General features: G+C 41.6%; 1 protein-coding gene across 6 annotated transcripts in view; it reads left to right on the forward strand.

The window, feature by feature from the left end:
• abca3b (ATP-binding cassette, sub-family A (ABC1), member 3b) overlaps nt 1–22,148 on the forward strand; it is a 98,579-nt gene that overhangs the window by 14,697 nt on the left and 61,734 nt on the right. For 2 of the 6 annotated variants that reach the window (XM_069905271.1, XM_069905275.1), the window contains exons 1-6: nt 11,586–11,821; nt 12,188–12,398; nt 12,785–13,043; nt 14,666–14,796; nt 15,462–15,627; nt 19,646–19,905. In XM_069905271.1, the coding sequence (XP_069761372.1) occupies nt 12,345–12,398; nt 12,785–13,043; nt 14,666–14,796; nt 15,462–15,627; nt 19,646–19,905 (870 nt within the window). In that variant the 5' untranslated portion in view covers nt 11,586–11,821; nt 12,188–12,344. Of the gene's footprint in view, nt 1–8,247; nt 8,637–11,585; nt 11,822–12,187; nt 12,399–12,784; nt 13,044–14,665; nt 14,797–15,461; nt 15,628–19,645; nt 19,906–22,148 lie in introns of those variants that run through there. The other 4 variants (XM_069905272.1, XM_069905273.1, XM_069905274.1 and 1 more) reach the window with 3 other exon arrangements.

Genomic DNA, 22,148 nt, shown 5'->3' on the forward strand with positions numbered 1-22,148 from the left:
GTCACACGGCTGTGGGAAATATAAATCTGGAAAGGGTGCAGAAAAGATTGAGGAGAATGTGGCTGCGATTGGGGAGCTTGGGATATGAAGAGTGGCTAGATAGACCTGACTTTTCTCTCTGGAGCATAGGAGGCGAAGGGGGAGATGTAATGGAAGTTTATACAATCATGAAGGGTGTTGATAAAGAAGTCACAGCCTTTTTCCTGATATAGAGGAGTCTAAAACTAGATGGCATGATTATAACTGAGAGGGAAAACTCTTACACAGACAGTGGTGGGAAACTGAATATTTAAAAATGATATCGTCTCTGTAATTTAGTTAAGTATACTATTGTAGGGGCTTTTCAGTTGATTTCGCAATTGTTTTTTTTTTTCACAAAGTACCTGTTCAACTGCAGTAAGAATTTGGCTGCATGTGTACATTGGACAATATTTATGAGTAAATTCATTATTATGTGTTATCACGTATATGGAATTGTCTCCTGCAGTGGAGACTGATTTCTAACAACTCTTCACATAAAGGTCTCCATGAAGTCATCCCCCAGCAACTCATTTATCATTTCCTGATAAATTTTGCATTTCTCATAGCATCATATTTACCACTACTCCAATGTCTCTAAATCCATCTCTTGATTCAGTCCAAGTTTAGTCTAACTGTTAGGAATTAAAGTACCTTTAAAGAAATTGCTCGAGACAAAAATTGAGAACAAAGAACATTTATTACTACAACAATGCAAAGTTGGGTGCTTCCCCTTACCCTGGGAATACACACACACACTGGGGCTCACCCAACTTTTATACAGTTGATTTCAGTGTAGGAATACCCTCCCCCTTACATTCTTCTGCCTCCTGCTGGAGAGGTTTGGCATTAGGCAATCCTGCCTGCCTACGTGCAATTTCAGTATACTTGGAGAACCAGGGGGGGTATCCTGTCGGTGTCCCTTCATGTCATTGTCCTTATTCACACCTTCCTGATTCTCGGGGCTACAGTCTCTTGATATGCAGAGTTGACTCATTCTATCTAGGGTTGGCTAATTTCATATGTATAAATCTGTGTATGGTTAGCTAATTAGAAATGTATGACTTGGTACTTCTGTCCAGGGCTAGGAGACCCTTATCTGATCCAGACTACCTCAACTTCCTACATTCTATTGTACCTTACCATTCCTTATCTTAGTCCTATGGTCTTGTCACAAAGGATAGAAGATTCTTATGTTAATCGTGCTGACTCTGCTTTCCTGCATCCTAAGCCCCAAACTTATCCTGTTTGAACTGGTTTCAGCCATTTTACTGATGAACTTTAGTTTCTTCCATGTTCATAATTTTAGGTCAATTTTCCCATCTCTCACAATCCTCACTTTTCTTTTAGATCAGTAATACTGATCTTTCACCATGATCAGTGTTACTGATCTTTGGTTACTAGTGTCAGTGTGACTGATCCCCCCCCCCCCCCCCCCCCCCCACTTTCCTCACTTTTCTTTTAGATCAGTAACACTGATCTTTCAAGTGTAAGGTGTGGTTTTACCCAGCTGGTCAATAACCGAATTGTAATTGGTAGGGGAGCACCATGAAGGTCAGGGGAGTGAGTCCAGCTGCTTATTAGGGTTTGGAGTATCAGGCTCCAGTTCTCAGTAAAAAGTCTAGTCCATCCCATACGTTGAAATATTGAAGCAGTGTCTTTGAAGCACACGACCTTTGTAAGTGTTGTCCCGACGAAGTCTGTGAGAAGCGCTGCCTTCAGCAGCGAACGAGTAGCAGTCTATGAGAAGCGCTGCCTTCAGCAGCGAACGAGTCGCAGTCTATGAGAAGCGCTGCCTTCAGCAGCGAACGAGTCGCAGTCTATGAGAAGCGCTGCCTTCAGCAGCGAACGAGTCGCAGTCTATGAGAAGCGCTGCCTTCAGCAGCGAACGAGTCGCAGTCTATGAGAAGCGCTGCCTTCAGCAGCGAACGAGTCGCAGTCTATGAGAAGCGCTGCCTTCAGCAGCGAACGAGTAGCAGTAGTCAGGCGGTTCCGTTTGATTGTGGCTAGTATCTGATGTCCTCTTCAGCCCCGAACCCTAGGGCCACCGATCTCCGAAGGCTGTTTGGAGCCTGATATTAAAGTGTCAAGCAGCTCACGTTGTTGGAAACTGGTGCTCCCTTTCATGGGGTGATGAAAAGAGACCAAGCTGGGGGGGGGGATTGTTTCTTGTAATTTAACTGTGTGTTGCAGCTTGTCTGCTAACATTAGCATATATATCATTGAACTTGTGAGTTGCAGCCTGTCTGTGTACATTAGCATATGTGTCAACTCTCTCTCTCTCTGCTACATGTACAATCCTGACTACCATTCTGTCTGTCTTTGTCCCACCATGTCCTTTGTGCTATCGCTTCAAAACTCCTGTCTTTAATACCTGTGTAGGCTAAGATACAAATTAAATGTACTCCACTAAAGCTGTTCAGTTCCCCTGGTCCGTATTGGAATCCCTTGTTAACCCATATTCCACTATGACTATACATTAAATCTATGCCCTGTCTACATTCTAAAGGAGCACAATTGTAACCTCTGCTGCCCCTATTCCAGGGGGACTTAAAACATTAACGAACAATATTCCAAAAAATGAGTAAACAACAATGAAAGTAAAACCCATTGAAAGCAGCAAAAAAAACAATAACTGAATAAACCACCATAAATGTAAAGCTCATTGAAAACAGCAATAAAATACAACAATAACTGAATAAACCACGATAAATGTAAAGCTCATTGAAAACAGCAATAAAATACAACAATAACTGAATAAACCACAATAAATGTAAAGCTCATTGAAAACAGCAATAAAATACACAAAAACTGAATAAACCACGATAAATGTAAAGCTCATTGAAAACAGCAATAAAATACACAAAACTGAATAAACCATTAAAAAAACGAATAAAATTGTAACATTATGGCACTTTGTCATTAATTCTTTCTCTCTTGTTCTTACTGCGGTGTCTGTAATTAAAAGTACACAGAAGGGACCATCCCAGGCAGGTTTTAGTTGATCCTCTTGCCATGCTTTTACATATAACCAATCACTAGATTTTAATAAAATGAATAACAATCTGACTTTCCTTTGTGTTAGTGTAAAAATTGTAAAATGAAACACAAACCATATTTGCATGGGTTTTGAATATGTTAGACCTTATTAAAATGCAGTTGGAGCTGCTTGTCTGTATGGGGCACAACCCTCCAATTTGTTAGAGTGAGTACATAACAGACATTGCAGCACAAGAGCCCCTGCAAGAGAACTTGAAACATATTCAACCTTTAGTTCTGCCTTAAGTAAAATGCCTTGTGCCACAGCTCACAGGAGCTGGCCTTATTTAAAACAGTCTGTAAAACAGGCACCAAAAAAAGTTAAAAGATGTTCTTATGAAGATTGCACACACAATAATTTAAGTACAGGCTAGTTTCTATTATATTCCACTTAAAAGTTCTGCTGCATGAATCCTGGAACTTGTGGAGTCATTATTGAATCAAGAAATATTGGTACCATGCCAATCTCATTCTAACATGCCAATTTCTCCAGTCCTTAAGTCAAGATGTACTGAATAGCATCTGGTACAAGATCTGTGAGTTCTTAATGATATTATTATTCTTATGCACCCAATTGTTCTGAACTATGCCACCAATTTAAATCATATTCCACCTATTGCAGTACTCACACACCACCATAGACCAGTTCGCAGGTTTATTTCTCCATTAAGCTGAATCCAGTTGCGCAGGATTTACCTCCGTGATTATTTACAATGTAACTTCCGCACTACCGGATTTAAATATAAACCTGATGAATGGGGGAAAGTTATCATGAATTAAATAACAGCGGCAATACAGAGAAATTGTGCTGAGGCATTAATTTCACTCCGGAGGAAAATGCACCAGAGAAATGAATGATTAAACTTATAGGAATCCCCATAGGAATCCCCAGAGGTATCTTTATTCTCCAGAGGTGGGTGATCTTTAAACTCACGGACCTTGACTGCTGAATGTGTAGAAGAAATGTGTTAAATGTGTTGATAGGGCTCCATACCTCTAACTGCAAGACAAGAGCCTGAAGCCTCAATTTCAAGTGCCACAGTGCACTTAAAGGGACATGCACACTCCCCCTTCAACTGGCTGATCCAGCCACTTTACACATCAGATCCTTTCTTTATCTCACATACACTTAAAGTTAAGATGTATAGAACTCACCCTATTTGCGCAAACATTTCTCCCTGCAAATGTTATAACATCACTCAACTCTCAGGTACTCCCTGTGCAAAATCACATTTAAATACAATTTATTTCATAAATTGGAATTAACTGGTAGTTAAATTCGCTAATTCTACAGTATTGAAAAATGATCCTTTATGACATTTAAATTTTAGCATGAATTTTAATCAATATTGGTCAGTGACTGAAGTGGGAAGTCGTGATTTATGAAATTATCTCTGGTCTCTACTCTCCCACTCCCTGCACTTCTCCCAACATTCAGGAGCTGGCACACAGTCCCTGCCTTTTTTTTTCATGTTACTCATCTACTATTCCTTTAACTGCTTGCATCAAAATGTTAGCCTTTGCTTTCTGCTTATCCTCAGATGTCTGGACAAATGCTTTTTGTGTGATCTGTAGAAGCTGGGTTATTCCCTGCTCATGCCAATTTTCTGTCTTTTGTAATTTTCTCTTAATGTCTGGGGCTGAGTTGGTAACAAAACCTGTTAGTACCAATTGTTCCCCTGCTGGGGATTCTATGTCGAGACCCCCATATTGTATATATATTTGGTCCCAAAAATTGGTCTAACTGTTCGGCACATCCCTGGGGATCTTCTATCAGGGAGGTCAGTTCTTTCTTAAAGTTACACACTTCAGTACTGGTCAGGGGCACATTTACGAAACCGAGACCCTCTCTCATGGGAACTTCCTGCAGTGGTCTCATCCAATTGGTTTCTGGCTTATTAGGTCTGGGTTCCTGCTCCCTGGGAAATGAATCAAAGGGTTCTGCCCTTTCTTCCTGAAGAGTCTCACGCTGTTCTGAATTAAAGTTACCTCTCTCTCCTGCCAACAGAGGTGGTAATCGAGTGCTTTGTGAGCAAGTTATCATACCACTCCTGCTCTCTTCTCTCTTCTCTAGTGGTGGGGGAGGTGGGGAAGGTGCAGAAGGGTAGGTCATAGGAGGGGAAGGAAAGATAGGAGCTGGCATAGGAGGAACATAGGGTGGAGGGAGGGAATGTAACACATCCCAACCCTGTGATTCAGGGACAAGAGGTTCCTCCTCTCTCTTATCCCTGGATTCTTTCTCATTCAAAACCAGCTGTTCAATGGATCCCTTGAGCCAGCAGGCTGCATATTCCCTGCTCTCAACATTGTCTTTCTGGTTTTGATAGAGCCATAAGTTCAAAGCTTCACACATCCATTCATCCTCGGATCCGAATTTTGGCCAGTACACGGAGCTCCCTTTAACCGGGTATCCCACCCATTCATTACAACAATACCTGACCGTCGTCAGTTTGTCTTTACCGCGGGTCTTTCCTGTGCCCCACTCAGATAACATCATCCCAAGCGGGCTGTACGTAGCTATCTGGTGGTCACGTCCTGTGTCAGGACTCTCATCTCTACTGCCCGCTATTCCCATACTTAGGAACAAGTAAAATACTCTTACCGAGTTCTGGCAGTACTGCTCTAGCGCGCGTCCTTCCGCCGTTTGTTCTCAATGCCTCTTCTCGGATATCACTCGCTTCTTCCACTGACCAGCCACCCGTCGCCCGTGAGTCCAGCTGAATCAGCCGGGGTGCACCTACTCTCGTCGTCGGGGCACTCTGTCAGTGGAGGGAGTGTGATCCCGGACGAGCCCCCATTTGTTAGGAATTAAAGTACCTTTAAAGAAATTGCTCGAGACAAAAATTGAGAACAAAGAACATTTATTACTACAACAATGCAAAGTTGGGTGCTTCCCCTTACCCTGGGAATACACACACACACTGGGGCTCACCCAACTTTTATACAGTTGATTTCAGTGTAGGAATACCCTCCCCCTTACATTCTTCTGCCTCCTGCTGGAGAGGTTTGGCATTAGGCAATCCTGCCTGCCTACGTGCAATTTCAGTATACTTGGAGAACCAGGGGGGGTATCCTGTCGGTGTCCCTTCATGTCATTGTCCTTATTCACACCTTCCTGATTCTCGGGGCTACAGTCTCTTGATATGCAGAGTTGACTCATTCTATCTAGGGTTGGCTAATTTCATATGTATAAATCTGTGTATGGTTAGCTAATTAGAAATGTATGACTTGGTACTTCTGTCCAGGGCTAGGAGACCCTTATCTGATCCAGACTACCTCAACTTCCTACATTCTATTGTACCTTACCATTCCTTATCTTAGTCCTATGGTCTTGTCACAAAGGATAGAAGATTCTTATGTTAATCGTGCTGACTCTGCTTTCCTGCATCCTAAGCCCCAAACTTATCCTGTTTGAACTGGTTTCAGCCATTTTACTGATGAACTTTAGTTTCTTCCATGTTCATAATTTTAGGTCAATTTTCCCATCTCTCACATAACCAAGTTTCAATTCTTGTCCTTTTGATAAATTCTTTCCCTCAGAAATGAACCCTAGTTTTTGGTTTGGGATTTTGTTACCCTGAGGCACAACTTTACAAACTTTTGGTGATTAGTGTACTTGTACATCAAGAATCCCTTTTTTCTCTCTCCAACTGTCTTACCTTAGTCCTCCCTCTTCCTCTGATGGGGATTGTATTGCCATTGAGCAATCCATTCTGCTGTGCCCTGCAACCTCATTGTATTAGGGAGTGCCATAGTAAAGGCATTTTGGAAGCAGAGATAAATTCTCTCCACATATTGCCTACTGAAGAGGCAATATTTGCTCAACCAAGATCTTTCCTTTTGAAATGCATGTTGACTTTATATTTCTGATTTCTACATCTTTCTTCATTCTCTACGATGGATTCTATTATTTTTCTAATAGGTCTGTGATGCTTTGGATTAGTTCCATCCCCCTGAAATGCAGGAACATATTAGCTATCTTCCAGAATGCTGGTATCAGAGCTTTTGTTCATGAATGATTAAGTACGTGTAATGACACCTTTGCTATCAAATTCTTAGATTCTTTTCATGTGTGTGAATGCAACTCATCCTGATTTGAGTTCTTTTTTCCTCTGAGTTTGATCAATTTCTTCCAGCATGTTCCCTTTTTATGTTTTAAATTCTTTATTTCTATAACATCTTCCAGAATCAGCTCCACCTGTCTATCTGGGGGGGGTGCAGCTGGGACATTCAGGTGGCCGCAGAGAAGACACCTTTTTGTCACCTGAACATGCCAGCTGATGGAGAATCACGTTCGAGCAGACGCCGGCTCCTCGGTACTGTGGCCTAGTCCTGCCTTGACATCATTTGCAGCGCATCGAGGCTGAGAAGCTTCCTGAAGTCATCTCCCAAAGGGGATGGGTGAGAGGCTGGAGTCAAAATTGTAGCCAGTGCGAGCTCACAAAAAGCATCCCCAGGGATAGGAGATTCAATCCTCCACCGGTGATGTCTGAGTGACACATTGAGCAATGGTGGACCTGCCCTAAATCCTGATCAATGTATTATGATCTTGTATTTAAACAAAATTAATCATACCTAATTATAACACAGTTAATCATGTACAGCACAGTATGAGTCCTTCAGCTTGTTGTCCCAATCTATATAAAACCTTTATAAATTTATAAAAGACTGTGGAAAGTATAGCTGCACAATTTATAAATACCGTGGAAAAGTCTTAGCGGCAATAGCGCACAATTTATAAAGACTGTAGGAAAGAGTGATGGTGGACCTCCCCTCCCAGAATTCCGTACTGCAGGGAAAGGATTGTTTGTCCCAGCGTACCTAGTGTCCCTTTCACATTGGGCTAATCGGCACGCAGGTGTCATCAGACTCTGGGGATTGAAAAACTTTCACACTGGACCTTTAACTGGTAGATTGGGCGTCAATGACTAGTACAAGGTTCCAGTGTGAAAGGGGCTACTGTCTGTGCACTGGGTGAGGATTGGTTACACTGTCTATGCACTGGATGAGGATTGGTTACACTGTCTATGCACTGGGTGAGGATTGGTTATGCTGAGTGGGAAGATTGGTTCCCTTTTGAGGTCACCTGATTATTTTAAACAAAGCCATTACTGTGAACTGCCTCACCCTGCCCTCAGAGATTAGACTACGAAAACATTCACCTCGCAAATTCACAAACACAGCACCTGGCTCAGGTGTTGTCCTGTGTGCAATTACAGACGATGAATGTGAGGAATTTCACTTTTGGAATGATTGGTGCAAAGATAGCAGCAAATAATCACGGGCTATATCGCAAACAAATAATCACGGGCTATATCGCAAACTAATCCTGCAGATTGTACGTATTGGTGAGTCCTGACAGTTTTAAACTAGGAAATGCAAGGTGAGAGAATAAGGGAATTTAGAATCCTTTGTGGGAAGTAAATCCTGAGAGATTAGTTGAGTTTCAGGAAATGGAAAACAAAATGGACACTGCCTGAATTGCTGAGCTCCTCCATCTTCTCGCTGTTTGCTCAAAATTCCAGCATTTGCCGTTCTTGTGTTTCTTGTGCAACTAAAGATGCGGAAAACCTCAGCAGGTAAGGCAGCACCTGAGGGCAATGAGTCTTGGCTTGGTTCCTGGGCCTTTTCACCAGAAATGGATATTCCCTTTCTAGATCAATGCAGCACAAAGTCATCCAATCCAGATGACAGGAGCTGGTAAATCAGTATCTTAAAGGGGAGTTGACAGTTGTTCAGTGAAGGCTATTGAATATGCCAAATTGTTGATCTATTTAAATTCATCATGGCATTGTTTGCCAGATGTGATATCTGAATTCATTAATTCAACCTTATCAAATGTTTTGATAAGTGGCAATCCAATTTAAAAATGTTGTGTCTTGGCCATGCCAAACAGGCCGTGCCCTCTTCACTCTGCTACCATCGTGAAGGAGGTACAGAAGCCTGAAGGCAAACACCCAACAGTACAAAAACAGTTTCTTCCCTTCTGCCATCAGATATCTGAACAAACAATGAACCACAGACACTTGCTCACTTTCTCCTTTGTTTTGCACTAATTTATTTTTTAAATATAATTTATAGCAATTTTAACTTCTGATTCTAACTACAATCCCTCAGCAGTCTTGATATGGCCAACATGTGAATCATCCCTGTGTTTGTGCCCTGGTTCACATTGTAGCAGTGGGCATTTCTTGAAGAATTAAATGGTGAAGCTTTTATCTGGTTGCTTTGCTGTTGATGTGATGACTTTGTGTGACTGGAGATTGTTTTTTTTTTCTCTTGGGTTTGGTCAATCCCACGTGTTTTGCTCCCTTATTTTCCTCCTGCAATGTACCCATGTTAGTGTTGACATGAAAGTAATGTTGATTATCATGGAGTTGTTCAACTTGGAAATGAGCTTGTTGGCCTACCTTGCTCAAAATCTTGTCACTCTTACACCCTGGAAAACTTTTCTCACTTTGAATCTGTTCATGATACACTTTCAATATTGGACAGCAGCAGTGAATGGGCAAGGATTTGGCAGATGAAGTACAATGTTGGTAAATATGACATCATCCATTTTGGAAGGACAAAAAGATCAGGTTATTATTTAAATAGTAAAGATTGAGCAAAAAGAGCTGGGAATGCTAGTGCATGAATCTCAAAAGGTTGGTTTGCAAGTGCAACAGGTGATCAATAAGGCAAGTGGAAGGTTGGCCTTTGTTACTAGAGGGATTAAATTTAAGAGCAGGGAGGTTCAGTAGCACTGTACAGGGTGCTGGTGGGGCTGCACCTGGAGTACTGTGTGCAATTTTGGCTTTTTGACTTGAGGAAGGATGTGCTGGCTTTGGAGGTGGTGCAGAGGAGGTTCACCACATTGGTTCCCAAGAGGAGGGGGTTAGAGATTGATTCACCTGGGTCAACACCTCTATTTTCTAAGGAGTCTTAGGTGATTTGGCATGTGTCTATCAAACTTCTACAGGTGCACAATTGAATATATACTGACTGGTTGCATCACAGCCTGGTTTGGGAATAAAAGTTCCCAGGAATGCAGAAGGCTGCTGAAGGGCAGCACAGTTGGCATAGCAGTTAACACAATGCCTTTACAGTGCCAATAATTGGGACTGGGGTTCGAATCCCATGCTGTCTGTAAGGAGTTTGTACATTCTCCCCATAGGTTTTCCCAGGGTTCCAGTTTCCTCGCACTGTTCAAAACGTTCCGGGGGTTGTAGGTTAATTTAGCTGTAAATTGGGCGGTCTACATTTTTTTTTTAAAAATGGCCAGGTCCATCATAGGCTCTGACCTCCCATCCATTGCAGATGTCTGTGTAAGGTACTACCTCAAGAAGGCATCATGGAAGACCCCCATCACTCTGGTCACAACCTCTTCTCACTGCTCCTTTTGGGTAGAAGGTACAGAAGTCTGAAGGTGAGGACAGGGGGGATTCTGAGTGTGTTGCATCTGGGGGCAGAGGTGGCCAGGGCAGATGAGTAGGAAATGGAAGAGATACGGGTGAGGGTTGAGTTGATGGTGGTGGAGGGAAAGCAATATTTGTGGAAGAAAGAAGGCATTTCAGAAGATCTGGACTGGAAGACCTCATCTAGGGAAAAGATGCGGCAGAGATGGAGAAATTGAGAGAAAGGAATAGAATCCTTGCAGGGGACAGGGTGTGACGTGTAGTCCAGGTAGTTGAGGGAGTTGGTGGGTTTGTAATATATATCGGTGGAAAGCTTGTCTCCTGAGATGGAGACAGAGGGATCCAGGAACGGGAGTGTTGTTGGTGATGGACCAGGTGAGTTTGAAATCGGGGTGGAAGTTGGCCACAAAGTAGCCCGACATAGTCAGCAGTATAATGGAGGAAGAGATGAGGGGTCCTGCCTGTGTAGGCTTGCAGCAAAGCCCACAAACAAGCAGTTGTAGCTGACACCCATGTAGGTACCCATAGCTACTCCTTTAATTTGGAGGAAGTGAGGCGAGTTAAAGGAGGTTATTTAAAGTGAGGACAAGTTCTGCCAGATTAGGGAGACATTATTTCCTCCTCACAAAGTTATGCAGCCTTTCCAAATGTATAGAAACTCTCATCCTTAGGATATTCTCCAATAATTTTGTTACCACTGAATTCAAGGCTCATCACCATATCTTTTCTTGGCTAATCTTTGTAGGCCTTCATAAACAAAGGAACAACATTAGTTTTCTGGTGCAGGTAGTCCTGATGTTATGAATGTCCAACTTATTGACAACTGGTACATACAAACTGTCTGTTCCACCTTTTCGCACGTGCACATAATGTTACCACATGCCACATGAATGCAAGATATTTATGGAACAAGAGTAAATGTTAACTTTCAATCATGATCTTTTTTTCATTTGCTTAGAAAGGTAAAATATATTCTATTGTAGCGAGTGATGTTGGGAATAAAGCACAACAGAAGTTGTCTGTGAACTGAACCAACAGAACTGTTCAATGGAATCTTCGCAGGAGTTTAAATAATTACAGTTGACATGCTATCACAATCACCCGACCGCTGAAGTCACACGCTTCCCAGAGTTCTTTGTGCTCCCTCCTGGAAACTCCTGATCCTGTGAGGGCCCACCACTGCGGACACTGGTTTGATAATGGAGTGGCGCCATTCGCCACACTATAAACATTTGACTAACTGACACTAAATAAGAACCATATGTACCTGTTCTGACTTGTCTACAAATTTGACTTAAAGATGGTCTTAGGAACGGAACTCGTTCATAACCTGGGGACTGCCTGTACTTCAAATGCAGCTAATGAAGGTACAAAGCTGTTTGATGGGACCTATCTCTTCTTCCCTTAGTAAGCTGAGAAAGATCTCATCCTGCCCTGGGATTAATCATCACGTGTGTGTTTCATAGCATCTAATAAGGTCAGCATTAATGAGAGCCAGGATAGGATTTGAAGATTACTTTTAGATTTGTTTCAGAATGGTGGAGTAATAAACTACTAACACTGAGTTTAAAGCCAGAGAGATTCTGTTCCTACCTGTAGGTAATTGGAGTGAGAGTTTTTTGTTGTATAATAATGACCATACTCGGAAATACATCCATGACTGTTCTGCTTCAGAACATCCTGAGGCAATGAATAGCACTATAGAAACACAAGCCTCCTTTGTTCTTCCTCAGAGGACTGCTGTCTGGCCTGATGAAGGAACCAAATCCTCTCACTTCTTTTGCTGTGGATCAACTCTCATCAGAGTGACATAGCTCTCTGCAGCCAGGAGCAAGGACTTGAAAGCTCCTGTGGAGGGTGCATCTGTGTGGTGTTGTTTTGGAACTCAGAATGAGCAGACTTCAGCAGTTTGGATTGTTGCTCCGGAAAAACTATATCTTACAGGTAATATGCGTGACCATGCAATATCCACAACATTACTGTCCCACGTGTACATGTGTGATGCTTCTCTCACTCCACACTTCTGTTCTCAGACCCTGCTTTTATCCTCCCAAGTCTGGGCTTAAGCTCCTTAAGCTATCGGCTTATTGGGTTCAGAGAGAGTTTGACCTCTTGGTATATCAATTACCTTGTGCATCCCATCGTGTGACCTCCAAACCCAGGGAATGTGTGACCTCCATCCTTCATCAGAATGTGATTCTTGCTTTTCCTGCAATTCTGTGCCATAAGTTGGTCTGGATGGTGGCCCCTGCTGCAGCTGATGAGTTTTTGGTTTTAGTAGGTGCTTCACTCATGATTGCCTTTAACATCTTTCTTTTGTTTCAATACAGAAACGCCAAGTGTTGGTCACCATTATTGAAATAAGCTTGCCACTTTTATTTACTACAATCCTTATCATTCTAAGACAACGTGTTGGCTCTGTCGAGTATCCCAATGCAACAATATATTCACCCTTCATGATTAATGATATTCCATATTTTCCCCAACATCCTTTCACCAAGTGGCATTTGGTTTATATTCCCTCCAATGTGACAGCTGTGGAGACCATTGCCAAGACAGTGAAAGACAGTCTGCAGAGGGTAGCTGGAGGTAAGTTCCTTAATAATTGCTCATGGTCCTTTAACTGGGGTTGAACTTTTTATTGTTCCATTAATGTCATCATAATTCAGTAAAGTAAAACACAAAAGTCTGCAGACACTGTGGTTGAGGACACCTGCTGATATTTTCATACCTTCATGACGGCCTCATAAAGGACACTGTTTGACCTGCTGAGTTTCTCCATCATTGTGTTTTTACCTTTAATGTCATAATTCATGGTATGAAGCTTTGGAGAGTGAAGGGCTTAACAACAAAATGGCAAAATTAATATCCATTACTGCAGCTTGCAATTTTCATTATTGAAATAAATGAATTCCATTAAACCATTCCATTAAACAATGACCATTAAACAGCAGCTGAGATCCAGAAAATAATTCTATAGTATAGTTGATTGAGCTGTTTGCAATATCAGTATCCATTAATATAATCTGTAGTATCTATTTGAACCATTAAACCCTTGAACAAAATCCATTACAGCAAGTTTCAGCATTCATTGGAGCAGTCGGCAATATCCCTTGGAGTAATCTAGAATAATCAGACTACAAATATCAAATAACCCCACAGAAGCGAGAAATTGGAAACCAAAACAAAATGCCAGAAATATTCAGCATGTCCGGTGGCTTTGAAAAGAGAAACAGTTACTGTTTCAGATCAGGCCCTTCATCAGGAATTAACCATGTAACCATTTACGGAGCGGAAACAGGCCATGTTGGCCTTTCGAGTCCGCACCGGTTCACTGATTTTGTGTGCCCTCTTCAGACATTGGTGATTTTAAGTGTAGTTTTAAAGATAAAGGTTCCATTATTGTCACGTGTACTACATCGAGAATGTAACATCTATGAAATTCTTTAACTTTTTAACTTACAGTAGTAAGGCAGACAGAAAGTCGCCACTTTGACCAGCGCCCCTCACATACCTACAGTACCTGGTGTTCCTGGGCAGTCTCCCCTCCAAGTACTGACCAGTCCTGAGCCTGCGTACCTTCCAAAATCATTCAATCTCAGGTGTATTCAGGCGATTAGGGGCTGAGATTTTGAGTAACAAACAAGATGCAGGAGGAAAAGGTAGGCAAAGGGAACTAGTCTCTATTTAGCAGGTTTGTGTCAGGATAACCACCAGAGTAGTCTTGATGTTCATTACATAAGTCAATAAAATTTGTTGTTCTAATGTCCATTAGAGCAGTCTACTTTTTCATTCGTCTCACCTCCTGCATTCCTTAGAGAAATTTATGATATCCATTAGATCAGGTTATGATTCCATCAGAGCTGGTAATGATATCACAGGCTTTTTTTTTTTTAGGGGATAATGTGATTCAATAGTTTATTAAAACTGATAGCACTACTAGACCCAAATGAACACATGGGCAGCAATCTAACTTCATAATACGATATACTCGCTGCTTTTTAAAAAATGTATTTCTTTTCATTCATTGTGAAGATCAACATCCTGCAACTAGACTTTGTACAGTTATTTGAGAAAGGCTATTGATATCACAGGCTTGAGGGGCCTGATAGCCAACTCCTGCTCCTATCTTCTTTTATGCATTGCTTCAAAACACCAAAATGGTTGTGAGGTGGGGATAAACCATAACTTTCCAAATCTTTTGTTTGCAGTTCTGGGTTTCCGCACAGAAGCTCAGTTTGAAGAATTTATAAAATCTGGAAATAAGCTGGCCCAGACAGTGTTGACAGCCTTGGTATTTGACCATGACTTCGAGCATCCTGAGGAGCGTTTACCTCTGCAGGTATGTGTTAGAGAGTGAATCCTGACCATGTCCTTGGTCCTAAAGTGAAAGAAGTCATAAAGAGACCGACACTTCTAGTTACTTTTTCTGCCGCAGGATCTCTCTGGGTCTTGTATTAGCCGTGATGTTCCCTCCAGTGCTGCTGCAGGTGACTTCTCTCCTTACTTTGAGTAGCAAGGTTTACCGATCATCCACTACAAGTGGTCGTGGCTGATGCTGACTAGACATCTACAACCTCAGCCAGTGTTATAACTAGTAGAGTTGGTGTTAAGTATGGCCAGCACCCACATCCAGCTCACATCTGGACACTACAGCTATGGAGGATTATATTGGAGTTGGCCAGTTCTCTAGAGACACAAAAACACTTGCTCTCTGTCTGCCATTTCTCCCATTGGCCTTTAATGAGGAACCAGCTGATTATTAAGCTGGTCAAGTTATTTCTCGACAGGAGCAAAGTGTATGCTTCTGTCACAGGTTTTGAACTGTGCCAGTGGTCACTTTGGGGATGGCTTGCTCACTGATCTTCTGGGGGGGGGGTGGTTTGGAACAAACATTTTTGAATGACACCAGTATATTATCACTATGCACATTCCCAGGAACCTTGTAGGGAAGAGAGGATGTCACCCACTGTCACAAATTTGTAAAAGTTGCTTTTGTCTTTTCAGGTAAAATATCACCTTCGATTTAAATACAGTCCTTGGAATGCACCCCTTGAGGAACTCAGCTCTTTCAATCCCAACGAAGATCGGAACTGGCAAACAGAGTTCCTTTTCCCATTGTTCCAGCTGCCTGGGCCTCGAGAGCAGTACTTCAAGGATGGGGGCACTCCAGGTGAGCTGACAGCTGTGGCTTTCACTATCAAAAAGGTCCAGAGAGAATGAGACTGCTCTGCTCCTTGCTCTGAGCTGCTGCCTGCCGCCTTCAGCTGTGCTTCCAAGCTTGCTGGTTTAATCACTTTTCTGTCCCTGTTTTTCGTAATGTTTGACTCTCTGTTGTACTTCAATCCACAACAGGGATCATGTTAACTCTGTCTAGTTTCTGTTGAATCGACATCCGATCACAAGTGTATTTGCTGATGCCCTCAAATCCACCATGCGATATCAGACTGGTAAAATAAATACTGCGTTCTGCCTAAACACACTGCTGGAGAAACTCTGTGAGTCAAGCAACATCAGTGCTTGATGGTTTGAATTGAATTCCTTTAACGAGCTTGAACGGTTGACCTGAAGAGCTTTGCTTGAAATGTCAACCATTCTCTTTCTCCCACTGATGTTGTTTGACCGACAGAGTTCGTCCAGCAGATTGGATGATCTAATGTATAGGGGCACCAATTCCTCTGAGCGGAAAACCCTGCAAAGGTAGTGAACATCGCACAGTATATCACAAGTCAAACTTTGCACACTATCGAGAAAATCTACATGGAACGCTGCCGTCAGAGAGCGACAGCAATCATCAAGGATCCACACCACTCTGTTCTCGCAGCTACCATCAGGAAAGAGTTCTAGATGCCACAGACCCGCTCCATCAGGTTTAGGAACAGCTGCTCCCCATCCACCATCAGACTCCTCAACAACAAACTCCATCAGGGACTCATTTCAGGACTCGCACTTTGCACATTATTTAGATTGAATTTTTTTTTGTATTGCGCAGTTTGTTTAAATTTATTTTTTGTTTACATTTCTCTTTTAAGTGTTTCTTTTCTTGAATACAGTTTAGTTACTGACAATAAATTTGACCTTTGCAGTGTCCTGAATGTCCACTGCTTTTCCCTTTCTCCACCTCCAACTCTCCAAGTCCCATTTTCCTGCCCCTTTCCCACTTCCCTTTCCTCACCATTCTCTCAAACCCCATCTACTCCTGCCTTACAACTTTTTAATCTGCAGAGATGGGAAGGTTAAAAGTCTCCTCAGCCCACTGTCTGCTCATAGACCTCAAGGTGCACGCCAGAACTTTTCAAACACTACCTCTGGGGGAAGCCAAACTACCCACCCCCCTCACTGTGACTCTATAAACCCTTCACCACTCTTGCTTTTTAATTACTCTGAACCACAATTTTAATAGATCCTGAAGTTCCACAAGAAGTTTGAAACTGGACTTTAAAAATTATACACGTTATTGTTAATAATAATGATGATGATGATACACGTTATTGTTAATAATAATGATGATGATGATACACGTTATTGTTAATAATAATAATGATGATGCACATTATTGTTAATAATAATGATGATGATGCACGTTATTGTTAATAATAATGATGATGATGCACGTTATTGTTAATAATAATAATGATGATGATGCACGTTATTGTTAATAATAATGATGATGATGCACGTTATTGTTAATAATAATGATGATGCACGTTATTGTTAATAATAACGATGATGATGCACGTTATTGTTAATAATAATGATGATGATGCACGTTATTGTTAATAATAATAATGATGATGATGCACGTTATTGTTAATAATAATGACGATGATGATGCACGTTATTGTTAATAATAATGATGATGATGCACGTTATTGTTAATAATAATGATGATGATGCACGTTATTGTTAATAATAATGATGATGATGCACGTTATTGTTAATAATAATGATGATGCACGTTATTGTTAATAATAATGATGATGATGCACGTTATTGTTAATAATAATAATGATGATGATGCACGTTATTGTTAATAATAATGATGATGATGCACGTTATTGTTAATAATAATGATGATGCACGTTATTGTTAATAATGATGATGATGCACGTTATTGTTAATAATAATGATGATGATGCACGTTATTGTTAATAATAATAATGATGATGATGCACGTTATTGTTAATAATAATAATGATGATGATGCATGTTATAATTGTGCTGTTAGACCTGCCAATGAAACATCAACCAGAATTTAAAATAGAGTTACATACATTACAATAAAAACATACAATAAACTATATACAATTAAAGCCATGCTACTCTAAAATGAATCGTTAAAAATTACTGATTATAAAATACAAGCGCAGCACTATTCAGCGCTGGAATTGGTGTTTAACATTGTCACGGCTTCATAATAAAAGCTCTCTTTAAGCCTAGTGGTGTGTGAGCAAAGACTCCTATAGCATCTGCCCAATGGTAGGTGTGTTGTATATTTGGTAATATTTCTTGCCCTGCCCAAACTTCATTCCCTATGGATATATTCGATGGGATGCAGTTTTGCATCATCAGCAATCCATTGGCAGTTTTCATGACCCTCTGGAGTGCCTCACAATCTTGTACAGTACAAATCCCATACCACGCTGAAATAATGTATGTCAGCAAGCTCTCAATTGTGAATCTATAGAAATTCAAGTATTCTTGGGCAGAAGTGGATCTTCCTCATTCATCTCAAAAAATAAAGACGCTGTTGTGCCTCTTCAATCAAAATTGATCAATTCAAGGACCAGAGATATGGACCACCAGGAACTTAAAGCTTTGTAAAGGTTCCACCACCACTCCATTGATGTAAATGGGGATGTGAGTGTGGCTTCCTGCATGTCTAAAATCTGTAATAATCTCCTTGGTCTTTGGGTATTGAGAACCGATTGTTCTCAGCACAATGCTTGGCGCTGATCCTCACCCCTATAGGTCATTTCATTGTACCCTGTAATCAGGCCCACCACTGTGGCATCATCTGTGAACTTAATAATTAAGTTTGTACTATACATAGGAACACAGTCAGAGGTAAAAATGGAATACAAAAGGGAGCTCAGCACACAACCCTGGGGCATTCTGGTGTTCAAGGTGAGACTGGAGGAACAAATATTGCCCAGCCTAACAGATTGAGGTCTGTTAGTAAGGAAATCCAGAATCCAGTTACAAAGCGATGGGCTGCTACCGTACAAATGATGTTTGGCCATCAGCTTTGATGGTACAACAGTGTTGAAAGCTGAACTGTAATCGATGAATAGCATTATAACATGAGAGTTAGAGCTATCAAGATGAGTCAAAGACAAGTGTTGTACTGTTGAAATGGCAAAACTAATGGTTTTAATTTAATCACCCACGCATGCACGCACACACACAAACATATGCGCATAGTGGGGTAAGATAGAGTTAAGTTGAGAGTTAAGTAAGAAATGTTATGTTATTAATAGTTTAATAAAAACTATTAATTTGAATTTACCATTGTCTGGTGCATTTTCTATTTCTATTCCTTTGATAGTACTAATAAGGTTGGTTAGTGGTTAGTTCGTAGCACCAGAGAGGGTCAGCACATTCCACAGAGAGTGGTGGAAGCATTTAAGTAGAACAATGAGCCCTTGAATCAGCCTGTCATTGTGGTAGAAGATGGGATTAATAGGGATGGGAGCCCCCATGGATGTGATAGGCTGGACGCTGTTTTTCAATTCTCGATGACTCCATATAGAGTCATATAGAGTAATGGACCCTGATGCTTGTCATGTATGCCTGATGATTTGGTTGTAGAAGCATAGAAAATATTTACTGAAGTAGGGCATTTAGCCCTACGAGTCTGCTCCATAGTTCATTATGCTCTTCAGTACCCTATTCCTGCAGCAGGATCTATATTCACAGAGTATGGCATACATGAGTACCCGTTTTGTTTCTTTTAGCGAACCAATTTTCTATCAATACCAATGCTTTACTTCCTACACCTGGAACTGTTATTTTCTGCAATAATCTTTAATTGGAGCATCTTTACCCAGCCTTATCTCAGCTTCCTCCTTTTCCTGGCCACAGTCTACAGTGATATAATGTATCATGGCTACCTTCTAGTAAAGCTCTCATATTTTCAGAAAGGCATTGTGTTCCATATGCAATGTGAGTTGTGCTTTGCTTTCTCAAAGGTTACTATCGAGAGGGTTTCCTGGCAACTCAGCTGGCGACAGATAAAGCCATTATCAAGTACCATGCCAGCAGTGCTGATGCCAAACTTCTGTCCTTGGTTTCGCTGGAGATGCTGCGGTTCCCTTTCCCCCCATACATTGATGACGTCTTCATCTTGGCGATCCAGACCCAACTCTCACTGCTAATCATGTTGAGCTTCACCTACACAGCCCTCAATGTGACCAAAGCAATTGTGCTAGAGAAAGAAACCAAGCAGAAGGTAAATTGCAGGGTGATTGTGAGGCAGCATTTAGATGAAAGGGACAAATATTCTTGCAGGTAGGTTTTCTAGGGTGGCTCTGGTGGGTTTAAACTAGATGTGAAGGGGGAGGGGGACCGGAATAAAAAGAAGAGATGTTCGGGAGAAGGATGAAATTGAAGACGTGGTATGCATCATTTGTATTCAACAGAGAGCAGGAGGAGATTTTCTTCACTGTATTTATTTCAATGCTAGGGGCATCGTGAGAAAAGAAGATGAGCTTAGAGTATGGATAGATCTTTGGCTTGGCTTCGCGGACGAAGATTTATGGAGGGGGTAAAAAAGTCCACGTCAGCTGCAGGCTCGTTTGTGGCTGACCAGTCCGATGCGGGACAGGCAGACACGATTGCAGCGGTTGCAAGGGAAAATTGGTTGGTTGGGGTTGGGTGTTGGGTTTTTCCTCCTTTGCCTTTTGTCAGTGAGGTGGGCTCTGCGGTCTTCTTCAAAGGAGGCTGCTGCCCGCCAAACTGTGAGGCGCCAAGATGCACGGTTTGAGGCGTTATCAGCCCACTGGCGGTGGTCAATGTGGCAGGCACCAAGAGATTTCTTTAGGCAGTCCTTGTACCTTTTCTTTGGTGCACCTCTGTCACGGTGGCCAGTGGAGAGCTCGCCATATAATACGATCTTGGGAAGGCGATGGTCCTCCATTCTGGAGACGTGACCCATCCAGCGCAGCTGGATCTTCAGCAGCGTGGACTCGATGCTGTCGACCTCTGCCATCTCGAGTACCTCGACGTTAGGGGTGTGAGCGCTCCAATGGATGTTGAGGATGGAGCGGAGACAACACTGGTGGAAGCGTTCTAGGAGCCGTAGGTGGTGCCGGTAGAGGACCCATGATTCGGAGCCGAACAGGAGTGTGGGTATGACAACGGCTCTGTATACGCTTATCTTTGTGAGGTTTTTCAGTTGGTTGTTTTTCCAGACTCTTTTGTGTAGTCTTCCAAAGGCGCTATTTGCCTTGGCGAGTCTGTTGTCTATCTCATTGTCGATCCTTGCATCTGATGAAATGGTGCAGCCGAGATAGGTAAACTGGTTGACCGTTTTGAGTTTTGTGTGCCCGATGGAGATGTGGGGTGGCTGATAGATACTTGGAATGATAATGTGGTAGCCATTAGTGAAGCATGGCTGCAGGAGGGGAGTGATTGGCAACTAAACATACCAGGATTTTGTTTCTTCAGGTGTGATAGAATAGGCAGAACAAGAGGGGGAGGTGTTGCATTGCTTGTTAGAGAGAGTATTACAGTGGTGCTTTGGAAGGACAGATTAGAGGGCTCATCTAGAGAAGCACTGTGGGTGGAATTGAGAAGTGGCAAAGAAATGGTAACACTTATGGGGGTGTATTATAGACCACCTAATGTTGAGAAGGAACTGGAGGAACAAATTTGTAAGGAAATAGCAGATATTTGTTGTCAGCATCAGGTTGTGATTGTGGGAGATTTTAACTTTCCATACATTGACTGGGACACCCATATTGTAAATGAGCTGAATGGTTTGGAGTTTGTTAAATGTGTGCAGGATAATTGTCTACATCAATGAATAGAGGTACCAACAAGAGAAGAGGCAGAATTAAATCTGCTATTAGAAAATGAGATAGGTCAGGTACAGAGGTGTGTGTTGGGGAGCAGTGATCATAATCCTATTGGTTTCAAAATAATTTATGGAGTAAGATTGGTCTTGAGATTTTTGATTGGAGACATGCTAATTGAGGAGAATGGAATGGATTTGGAAAATGTGGACTTGGATAAATTGTTTTATGGAGAGGATATAGAAGGAAAATGGAGAGCATTCAAAGGTGAAATTTTAAGGGTACAGAGTCAGGATGTTCCTGTTAAGATTAAAGGAAAGGTTAAAAGTTTTAGCGACCCTTGGTTTTCAAGGGTTATTGGAAATATGGTTCAGAAAAAGAGAGAGGTCATGTTTAGACCAACATGAAGTAAATGAGGTGATGGAGGAATCATATAAAAAGAATCTGAAGAAGGAAATTAGAAAGGCTAAGAGGAGATATGAGGTTTCTTTGTCAAGTAAGATGAAAATAAATTCAAAGGGTTTTGACAGATATATTAGGAGTAAAGAGATAGTGGTCCCCTAGAGGATGAGAGTGGACGGCTATGTGTGGAGCCAAAAGAGATGGGGGAGATTTTGAGTAATTTTTCTTCAGTGTTTACTAAAGAGAAAGATATTGATCTGAGTAAATTAAGGGAAAT

This window comes from Narcine bancroftii, chromosome 12, assembly GCF_036971445.1.
Source record: "Narcine bancroftii isolate sNarBan1 chromosome 12, sNarBan1.hap1, whole genome shotgun sequence".
Classification (NCBI taxonomy): domain Eukaryota; kingdom Metazoa; phylum Chordata; class Chondrichthyes; order Torpediniformes; family Narcinidae; genus Narcine; species Narcine bancroftii.